Source organism: Phalacrocorax carbo (genome assembly GCF_963921805.1).
Source record: "Phalacrocorax carbo chromosome W unlocalized genomic scaffold, bPhaCar2.1 SUPER_W_unloc_3, whole genome shotgun sequence".
Lineage (NCBI taxonomy): Eukaryota > Metazoa > Chordata > Aves > Suliformes > Phalacrocoracidae > Phalacrocorax > Phalacrocorax carbo.
In genome coordinates this window covers 422,121-433,555 of record NW_026990254.1, presented here as the reverse complement: position 1 = coordinate 433,555, position 11,435 = coordinate 422,121, and the positions used below count along the sequence as shown (strand labels likewise).

General features: G+C 48.1%; 1 protein-coding gene across 4 annotated transcripts in view; it reads right to left on the bottom strand.

Moving 5' to 3' along the window:
- Positions 1-10,195: 10,195 nt before the first annotated feature.
- Positions 10,196-11,435, bottom strand: part of LOC135310856 (lens epithelium-derived growth factor-like) — a 112,599-nt gene continuing 111,359 nt past the window's right edge. For all 4 annotated transcript variants that reach the window (XM_064439921.1, XM_064439918.1, XM_064439919.1 and 1 more), the window contains one exon: positions 10,196-10,959. In XM_064439921.1, coding sequence (XP_064295991.1) covers positions 10,911-10,959 — 49 coding nt within the window. In that variant the 3' untranslated portion in view covers positions 10,196-10,910. The remainder of the gene's footprint in view (positions 10,960-11,435) is intronic.

Genomic DNA, 11,435 nt, shown 5'->3' with positions numbered 1-11,435 from the left:
AAGACAAAATGCCATCACTCAGAACGTTCCCCCCTTCCTTCTTCTTCCCCCAGCTTTATATGCTGAGCATGGTGTCATATGGTATGGAATATCCCTTTGGTCAGTTGGGGTCAGCTGTCCCAGCTGTGTCCCCTCCCAACTTCTTGTGCACCCAGCCTACTCGCTGGTGGGGTGGTGTGAGAAACAGAAAAGGCCTTGACGCTGTGTAAGCGCTGCTCAGCAATAACAAAAACATCCCTGTATTATCAACACTGTTTTCAGCACAAATCCAAAATATAGCCCCATATTAGCTACTATAAAGAAAATTAACTCTGTCCCAGCCAAAGCCAGCACACTAACCGAGTTGACTTCCTTTTCCATTGTTTCTTCTTGACTATAGGAGCAACAGTTGAGGGTTGGGTCTCTGGTTTAGCCACGGTGTCCATTTGTATGTCTTCAGATCCAGAGACCCTCTCACCCCCTTGAGGGTGCTGAACAGTGGCTCGGTAGGCATAGGCCAGGCCCCAGCACAGTGCGAGAAGTTGTGTCTCTTTGGCAGAGCCAGGGCACCCTTTTTTCAAGTGTTCTGTTACTTCATCAGGATTCCACGCTTGTTTGAGAGTGAAGTCCCAGACCATCAGAGCTGAAAAATGCTCTAGCTACCTGCCCATATTCTCCCACGCACTTTGCCACCCGTGATCAGACTTTGTCAGGGCACACCCATGTGTGATATTCCTAAATAGTTGGTTAACTTTGCTTTTTCCAGAAAAGCTGGAAACAGATTCTTGACTGTATTGATTTTGGCTGGGATAGAGTTAATTTTCTTCATAGTAGCTTGTATGGGGCTATGTTTTGGATTTCTGCTGAAAACAATCTTGATAATACAGGGTTGTTTTAGTTACTGCTGAGCAGTGCTTAGACAGTGTCAAGGACTTTTTCTGCTTCTTATTGTATTGGGTTTGCATGGCAAGGTTTTGGTAGCGGAGGGGCTACAGGGGTGGCTTCTGTGAGAAGCTGCTAGAAGATTCCCCTATGTCCGACAGAGCCAATGCCAGCTGCCTCCAAGATGGACACACCGCTGGCCAAGGCCGAGCCAATCAGCGACCGTGGTAGCGCCTCTGTGATAACATATTTAAGAAGGGGGAAAAAAAAAACCCGCGCAACACCAGCAGCAGTCGTAAGAGAGGAGTGAGAATATGTGAGAGAAACAACTCTGCAGACACCAAGGTCAGTGAAGAAGTAGGGGGAGGACATACTCCAGGTGCCGGAGCAGAGATTCCCCTGCAGCCCGTGGTGAAGACCGCGCTGGAGCAGGTGGGTGCACCCGAAGGGGTCTGTCACCCCATGGGAAGCCCGCGCTGGAGCAGGCTCTTGGCAGGACCCGTGGAGAGAGAGGAACCCACGCTGGAGCAGGTTTCCTGGCAGGACTTGTGACCCCGTGGGGGACCCACTCTGGAGCAGTCTGTTCCTGAAGGACTGCACCCCGTGGAAGGGACCCACGCTGGAGCAGTTTGTGAAGAACTGCAGCCCATGGGAAGAACCCACGTTGGAGAAGTTTGTGGAGAGCTATCTCCCGTGGGAGGGCCCACATGCTGGAGCAGGGGAAGAGTGTGAGGAGTCCTCCCCCTGAGGCGGAAGGAGCAGCAGAGACAATGTGTGATGAACTGAACAAAACCCCCATTCCCTGTCCCCCTGTGCCACTTGGGGGGAGGAGGTAGAGAAAATCGGGATTGAAGTTGAGCCTGGGAAGAAGGGAGGGGTGGGGGGAAGGTGTTTTAAGATTTAGTTTTTCTTTCTCATTACCCTACTCTTATTTGATTGTTAATTAATTAGGCTAATTTCCCCAAGTCGAGTCTGTTTCGCCCGTGACCATAACTGGTGAATGATCTCCCTGTCTTTATCTTGACCGACAAGCCTTTCGTTATATTTTCTCTCCTCTGTCCAGTTGAGGAGGGGTGTGATAGAGCGGCTTTGGTGGGCACCTGGCATCCAGCCAGGGTCAACCCACCACACTTACACCACCTTGCCAGTGAGTAGGCTGGGGGTGCACAAGAAATATCGGAGGGGACACCAGTGAAATACTGGTAGCCGAGGTGCCAGCAGCAGTTGTGATTCTGTCCCCACCGCTTCAGATGCTGCCCACATTCCCTCATAGGCGGCTAATATTTCTTTTTCTGTTGGGATATAGTTTTCGTCAGCAGCTTGGTAGCCTCGGCTCCAGAATCCAAGGAGTCTTCCTCTGGTCTCTCCTAGTGCTTTCTGCCATAAACTCCACTGGCTTGTTTTGTCTCCTGCTGATGTGTGTGGTATGTTTTGGACATTTGGACACCCAGAAAATGTATTTCTTGGTGCAAGTCCTTATTCTTCTTGATCGCAAATCCTGCATTTAGTAAAATTTCAGTGATCTGTTTGCCTTTGCTATACACTTCTTGGGTGGTGTTTCCCCATACTACGATGTCATCAATGTACTGTAAGTGATCTGGGGCGTTGCCCTCTTTCAAAACCTTTTGTATAAGTCTGTGACAGGTGGTGGGGTGTATTGGGTTTACACGGCAAGGTTTTGGCGGGGGGGGTGGGGGCGGGCTGCAGGGGTGGTCTCTGTGAGAAGAGGAGGCAAGAGGCTGCCCTGTGCCAGACACAGCCGGTTCCAGCCAGCTTGGCAACAGACCCATTGCAAGCCAAAGCTGAGCCAGTCAGCGAAGCTGGTGGCACCTCTGTGAAAAACACTTAAGAAAGGGTAAAATACCACATGTCAGTGTAAGAGTAGTGAGGAAAAAAAAGTGTGAGAAACAACACTGAAAATACCAAGGTCAGTGAAGAAAGGGGGAGGAGGTGCTCCGGGTGCGAGAGAAGATATTCCCCTGCAGCCCGTGGAAGAGACCACAGTGGGAGCGGATATATCCCTGCAGCGCATGGAGAGGACCACACCAGAGCAGGTGGATATTTCCTGAAGGAACGAGCCCACGCAGGATCAGGTTCTCCTGGCAGGAACTGTGGCCCATGGAGAATCCATGTTGGAGCAGATTTTTTTCCTGAAGGTCTGCATCCCTTGGAAAGGACCCATGCTGGAGCAGGGGAAAATGTGTGATGAGGAAGCAGCAGCAGGGAGGAACTGTTATGAACCTCCCGTTCCCCATCCCCCCTGCACTGCTCTGTGGGGCAGGGGAGGTAGAGGAGCTGGGAATGAAGGAGTGAAGTTGAGCCTGGGAAAAGGAGGGGAGAGCGGGAGGGAAGGTGGTGTTTTCATTTTTGTGTTTGTTTCTCACCATCCAACTCTATTTTAATCGGCAATAAATTAAATTGATTTTCCCCAAGTTGAGTCTGTTTTGCCCATGGAGGTGATTAGTAAGTGTCTTTGTCGCCACCCACGAGCTTTTTCATCTTGTTTTCTTCTCCAGTCCTGTTGAGGAGGGGTAGTGAGAGAGCAGCTGGGTGGGCATCTGGCAGCCAGCCAAGGTCAACCTACCACAGGGGGCTATGCTTCCATCCTTGCGGCAGACAGTTCCAGGTGTATTGTACTCCTTTCCCAGTATAGGCAAACTGTCATTTATGCTTAGGTGTCAGGGGAATTGAGAAAAAAACATGTTAACTATGTCAGTGGTCTCATGCCAGGCAGCATTCTTTGCTTCAGGTTCATACTGTAGTTCTAGGATATCTGCATATCTGCTACTGCTGCACTCAAGGGTGGTGTTACTTCATTCAAACCTCAAGAGTCTATGGTTGATCTCCCTGTTGGCTTTTCACACCGGCCAGATGGGGCTGTTGAAGGATGAATGGGTTCAAGCAACCACCCTTTGACTTTCAAGCTCTTTCACAAGATTGTATATGGGACACAGCAAATACCTTTTGGTCCGATATTGCTAGATAGTCAGCGATGGCCATCGGGTAGACACACCAAAGTTGGAGGAGCTGCGTGCTAGTGAGACTCCTCAGACTGCTACATGTGTCGATGGGCACAATGAACCGCACTTGAAGTGTTTCTACACAAATGCGCGCAGCATGAGGAACAAACACGAGGAGCTAGAAGCCTTGGCCCAGTCCCAGAGATATGACATCTTTGGCATAAGTGAAACCTGGTGGGATGAGTCCTGTGACTGGTGTGCCGTGATGGATGGTTACAAGCTCTTCAGGAGGGACAGGCAGGGCAGGCGAGGCGGGGGCGCGGCATTGTATGTAGCGGAGCAGCTGGAATGCACGGAGCTTGCAGTTGGCGATGGCACAGTTGAGAGCCTCTGGGTAAGGATTAAGGGACAGACAAATAAAGCGGATGTTGTCGTGGGAGCCTACTATAGGCCACCCAGCCAGGAGGATGACACCGAACTAAGGGATGCCTCTAAGTCATCTGCCCTTGTCCTTATGGGGGACGTCAACTTGCCAGATGTCAACCGCGAATACCACACAGCTGGGACAATCAGGTCCAGAAGGTTCCTAAACCATGTGGACGACAATGTCTTGGTACAGGTACTAAGGGAACGGACCAGGAAGGGTGCCTTCCTTGACTTGTTGCTTATTAACAGAGAGGGCCTCGTGGGTGAAGTGGAGATTGGGGGCCGCCTTGGCCACAGTGACCATGAAACAGTCAAGTGTAAACTCTATGGTGACAGGAGGAAAGCTGCCAGCAAGACCTCAGCTCTGGACATGAGGAGAGCAGACTTCAGGTTGCTCGGGGAACTGCTTAGTAAGGTCCCCAGGGAAAAAGCTTTTGAAGGTGCTGGGGTCCATCAGTGCTGGTCGCTTTTTAAGTACCACCTCCCAAAAGCACAGGAGCAGGCCATCCCAAAGTGTAGGAAGTAAAGCCGGCGAGGCAAAAGGCCAGCTTGGCTGACCAGGGATCATCTTCTAGAAATAAGTAAACTTAAGTTATGTTTTATCTCTTCTTTTAGATGAACATGAATTTGATTTTGCTCCAGAGGTAGTCTTGGAATTATTGGTTTCTGATTGGACAGCTTTAAAAAATGTCATTTGGGAGTTTTCAGCTAAATAATGATAATTGCAAATGTTTGTTTTGCCTGGATGAGAGGCATACTAAGGGAGTACCTTTTATAAATAAGAGATCAGTGCAAGTTCCGAACCCAAGTTATGCAACACAGCACTGTGCTTAAATCAATGAGTTGTTCAAAATGCAATGTGACATTAATGCAGTGTGGCATCTGAGTTAATTGAAATTGTAAATGAAGCGGTTGGACAGTGGAACATATGCGGCCAATCGCTTGAAAACAAATGGCCACTTTTAATAACTCTCTCTCCAAGGTACATTTTTTTCATGACCTGTTCCACTTCCTTGTTTCTACAGAACCTGACAACACTTGGATTTTTGTAGTGGCAAGAGACAAACTGAGTCAGCTTGCCCTTTTCATTTCCTGATGAAAGCATATGGCTGTTTGGGTGCAGACATGACACACCAGTGGTCATTACTGGTCAAAAGAAACTGAAGATGAACACTTCACATACTTGCACGAGATGTCTTGACCAGGTTGTCTCAAACAAGCAACTATAGGCAAATTAATTCATATATTTCTTTAAATATTCCAGCACAATATTGTGCTTTTGTCCTTTAAAACTTGCAAGTATATCTTCCAAGAATTGAGCCAGTGGTAGCGTTACGTTCTGCCAATATACATTTCCCTCTATTCAAGAGAGCATTGGCTTGAACTCTAAGCTCCAGTTAGCATTGTCTGACACATCTAAACGAAGAAATCAAGCCTGTTTACATAAACCCTTGTAAAGCTGGCAAGGCAAAAGGCTGGCTTGGCTGACCAGGGATGATGACCTAGAAATAAGGAGAAAAAAGAAGCCCTGGGCTAGAGAACCATGACTGTGGGAATGATAAACTCCTAATAAACCCCCAACTTGTGGGTCCCTTCCAACTAAGGACATTCTATGATTCTATAATGTTTTGGTTATTGCTGACCAGTGCTTGCACAGTGTCAAGGCTGTCTCTCCAAACTCCGCCCGCCCCCAAAGGCCAGTAGGATGGAGGGTGGGCAAAAGGTTGGGAGGGGAGACAGCTGGGACAGATGACCCCAACTGTCCAAAGGGATATTCCATACCATATGACAACGTGCTCAGCAATAAAAGCTCAGGGAAAGGGGGAGGATGGGGGGGGACAGTAAATCCTGTTATCCTCTGTAACATCTTCATCATCCCTTTTCCCAACTTGGCTGGGGGCAGGGCTTCCCTATGGGCAGTTTATTGGAGGGGGGTCAGCCACCCCCACCGTGGCCCTGCCCCTCCCAGCCTCCCCGACTCGGGCAGAGCAGAGCGTGGGAAGCTGGAAAGGTAGCTGACCCTCCCCCACAGTGAGGAGAATTAACCCCTTCTCAGCCAAAACCAGCACAACAGGGAAGGTCCATAGCCTAAGGGAATGATGTCTGTGTATTATGTTAAAGGATGGGAAGGGGAGGGGTGGTGGTTGGTAAGGTTGTATTGGATGGTATGGGACCTGGGCATGGTGTAAATGGTATGGAATAAGGGGTGGAGAATGTGCTGGGTGGAGAATGTGCTGGGTGGAGAATGTCCCAGTTGGACTGCCAATTCTTTCAGGCTCTGGGTGTGCTCGGGTTTCAGTTCCCAAGCCACTGGAGGATTCAGCCAAACCAGACACTGAGCCAAAAGCACCCATTCCTCATCCCATCCAGGTACTGGAGGTTCAGGAGTCACGTCCCAGGCTCCCTTGTTCTTACGCTAGAACAAGTTTCAAAATGTTTGCGCTATGCTACCTCAAGTAGGAGTACTAAACAGACTTCCTGCCAGACTATTAACCCCAAGCGCCCATCCTCAAGACCTGCAAGATTACACTCCGGCAAACTAATTTGGCAGCTGAAGGTGGTCTCTGCGTTGTGGACATTTGTTGGATGCACTATAGCTGTACACTCCTCTTTTCACAGTACTAAGCTTCCTTCGGATCCCACTTCTGACAGCAGTTTTAAAATCAGAATCATAGAATGGTTTAGGTTGGAAGGGACCTTTAGAGGTCACCTAGTCCAACCCCCCTGCAGTGAGCAGGGACATCTTCAACTAGATCAGGCTGCTCAGACACACGTCCAACCTGACCTTGAATGTTTCTAGGGATGGGTGTCGTGGTTTAGCCCCAGTCAGCAACCATTCATGAGGTTCTCACGGGCCCACCTCTCCAGCTTGTCTAGGTCTCTCTGGATGACATCCCGTCCTTCTGGCATGTCAACTGCACCGCTCAGCTTGGTGTCATCCGCAAAATTGCTGAGGGTGCACTTGATCCCACTGTCCATGTCATTGATGAAGATATTAAATAGTACCGGTCCCAGTACGGACCCCTGAGGGACACCACTCGTCACCGGTCTCCATCTGGACATTGAGCCATTGACCACTACCCTCTGGATGCGACCATCCAGCCAGTTCCTTATCCACTGAACAGTCCACCCATCAAATTCGTATCTCTCCAGTTTAGAGAGAAGGATGCTGTGGGGGACTGTGTCAAAGGCCTTACAGAAGTCCAGATAGATGACATCTCTTCCCTTGTCCACTGATGTAGTCACTCCATCATAGAAGGCCACTAGGTTGGTCAGGCAGGACTTGCCCTTGGTGAAGCCATGCTGGCTGCCTCGGATCACCTCCCTGTCCTCCATGTGCCTTAGCATAGTTTCTAGGAGGATCTGCTCCATGATCTTCCCAGGCACAGAGGTGAGGCTGACAGGACGGTAGTTCCCCAGGCCCTCTGTTCTACCCTTTTTAAAGATGGGCCCAATGTTTCCCTTCTTCCAGTCCCCAGGGTCTTCACCTGACTGCCATGACTTTTCAAATATCATGGAGAGTGGCTTAGTGACTACATCAGCCAATTCCCTTAGGGCTCCGGGATGCATCTCATCAGGTCCCATAGACTTGTGTATGTCCAGGTTCCTCAGGCAGTCATGAACCTGATCTTCCCTTACAGTGGGAGGGGCTTTATCTCCCTGGTCTCCATCCTGCGGTCCATTGGCTTGGGAGGGGTGAGGAGAGAGATTACCATGCCAGTGAAGACTGAGGCAAAAAAGTTGTTGAGTACCTCAGCCTTCTCCTCATCTGTTGATACTAGGCCACCATTCTTGTTCACCATGGGGGGTACGCTTTCTTTGACTTTCCTTTTCTGGTTGATGTACCTGTAGAAGCCCTTCTTGTTATTCTTTGCACCCCTTGCCAAATTCAGCTCCAGCCGTGCCTTGGCCCTCCTGACCACATCCCTACGCAACCGGGCAGCGTCCCTATACTTTTCCCAGGATACCTGTCCCTGCTTCCACTCCCTGTGCAGTTCCTTCTTGCTCTTTAGTTTGGCCAGCATGTCTCAACTCAGCCATGCTGGTCTCTTCCCTTGCTTGCGTGATTTCTTACACCTGGGGACTGAGAGCTCTTGCGCTTTATGGAACGCGTCCTTAAAGATCTTCCAGCTCTCTTCTGTTCCCTTGCCCCTGAGGACCGTTTCCCAGGGGGTCCTGCTGACTAACTCCTTGAAGAGCTGGAAGTCCGCTTTCCTAAAATTTAGGGTCCTGACTATACTCCTAGCTTTTCCCATAGCCCTCAGGAGTGTGAACTCCACCAATGCGTGATCGCTGCAGCCCAGGCTGCCTCCAATCTTGACGTCACCGATGAGCTCGCTTGCATTGGTGACCATCAGGTCTAGTATTGCATCCCCTCGGGTAGGGCTGTCTACTACCTGGCTCAAGAAGTTATCCTCAACGCATTCTAGGAATCTCCTGGATTGCCTCCAGCTCGATGTGCTACTTTTCCAGCAGATGTCGGGGTGGTTGAAGTCCCCCAGTAGGACGAGAGCCTGCGAGCGCAAAGCCTCCTGGAGTTGGAGGAAGAAGGCTTCGTCAGTAGGCTCCCCTTGGTCAGCCGGCCTGTAGTAGACACCAACCACAAGGTTCCCTTTGTTGCCTCTGTCTCTGTTTCTTACCCATAAGCTTTCAACCTGCTCATGGTTATTCTTCAGGGACAGCTCTTCACACTGTATTGATTTTTTGATGTAGAGAGCAACGCCTCCGCCCCTCCTTCCTCGCCTGTCACTTCTGAACAGCCTGTAGCCATCGATAGCCACATTCCAGTCATGGGGTTCATCCCACCAAGTTTCAGTAATGGCAACTAGGTCGTAGCTTTCTAGCAGCACGGTAGTTTCCGACTCCTCCTGTTTGTTTCCCATGCTGCATGCGTTAGTATAGAGGCATTTCATCTGGGCTGTGGGCCGTGTCTCCTTCTTATCAGAACACCCCTTGATACCCTTGAGGTGTTTCATGTTTTAGTAATGTCATTGTGTAGGTCTGGACAGACTAAACACATGCATCGATTGCTATGCAGTAATTGGTTCCGTGTGAGGGAGTTTGGATATTTATAGTCCCCATGAAAGAGTGATTATTAATGCAAAGAACACTACAAAGCTACAGGAAAAGTGGCTATCTCTACTTCCCCTTTCCTTGCTGACAGGAGCAGCAGTTGTCAGAGGTTGGGAGGAGTAGGGTGCTGAGGGTGTCTGTTCTGGCCACACACGAGCGTGGTCCCAGGCATCCCCAAAGGCAGAGTCATGCTGCCCCCCCCTTCGGGCTGAGGTGGATGTGTTGTATGAGGTGGAGAGCACCTTCCAGATTATTTAATCTTTAGTTGTTGTTGGACTGCTCTGAACTGTCGCTCATTGATTGGTGTGGTCAAATATTCTTGTATAAGTTTAGTTCTGCTATTTCTGCCAATTATGTGTTTTGTTTGGTTTTTTTTTAATAACACCTGCTTCGTTGTGCTTCATCTAACAAAAGTTACAACCCTAACAACTACATAGCAACATACCAAAGGTCAAACAGCGGGCCTCCAACATCAGTCTAGTTATTCGAGTGATGTCAGCTCAGTAGGCCAAGACAACCAGAGGAGGGCACGGGGCACGGGGCACGGGGCACGGGGCACGGGGTGGGGGGGGGGGGGCAGGAGGGGGCAGAGAGAAAGAGAGCGAGCCAAGTGGGTGAGGGTGGGGGTGGGGGTGGGGTTGCACGAGAGTGGGGGCGGGGCTGAGGGATTTTACAAGTATAGCACATCTCTGTCTCCTTCCTTTCTTGCCTTCAGAAATATTTACAAGGCTCTTTTTTGAAAACCTAAGTTCTAAACCCCTCAAGTTCATGCCAAGGAAAAGTTCTTAACAGCTTTGATTTAGACATTCCAACAGTTATGGCCCTTATGAATGCCTTAAGTTATACAATTTGAACATTAAACTCATACAAAGAAGTTGATTCTTAAAGACTTTAATTTTTTAAAAAAGTATTCAAGACTGTTTTCTAACCAATGTGCATCATCAACAGGTTCAGTGAAAACACCAGATTTCTTCCTAGTATGACATCTATAATACCAAAAGCATGCTATGAGAATCCGCGCAGCATAAATTGGTACAATTGGTACATAGCATCAGTTGGTACAATGTTTTACAAGAACAAAATTAAACTTTAACATTAACTGCTATAAAAACAATGTTTCCAGCTCGTACAAAGCACAGTAAAAAGCCATCCTGACACATGTTGAAAACCTACACACTAACAGGTCAGTATGACTGGAAGAGAGTATGTTTTATACAAATGAAGCAATTAAGCAGTCGAAAGACTATTTACACTCTTTCCTGCTATTAACTGGACAAACATACAGGGGTCAGATTAAAACATACTACAACTCTGTCTCCTGTTTTCTGAATGGGATTTTGAGATGTGTATTGCTTATTAATACTGGATAAAACCATCAGCAAAGCATTTAAATACTTTTCAAATGAAGATTAAAGGGGCTGTTATTCCACAAAATGTAGCATTAAAATACTGTGCTTATAAAACTTTAAAAACTTTTGGTCTGTAGATTTCAAATGCAAAATTTAATAACTTTTATTTTGTATTTAAAAAAAAAAAAACACAACAAACCAACAACCAAACAAAAAAGACTCCAGAGGCATCATTTTTTTCTCAAAGAGTTTCCTTTGGATTTTCAAGCTCGGTCTCTTCACCTGATGTTCTAGAAAAATAATAAAGCAACATTAATACCCATATAAAGAATTTTAGACATAAATCTTACTTTAAAATTCATTGACCTGGAATAAGACTAGAATCTCAGTGTGTTGATGCACATTCAGCAGTAGATGAAGTTTGGAAGACTGAAGCAGTTAGTGATGCCAGCTTCTCTCCTTGAGAGGACTGCGTTCCACCCCCCTCCACCCCCACACACCAGTTGAGCTCAAGTCAACATGCCAAGCTGCGAACTGCAGTTATTCAGGATCTGATTTGTATTCCATTCAGGCATTACTGAATAGTAAGCCAAACAGTTTTTTACTGTAGTTCTGACACTGGTGCCAGTACCAAACTCAATGCCCTTGGAAGCGTAGAAGATGGAATCCAATACTCTTTTTGTGCTGGAAAAAGAAAAGGAAGTTTGTGTTGACTGCAGGACCATGCCATCAGCAGCATGCACATTCAAGCTTGTAGCTTCCTTTC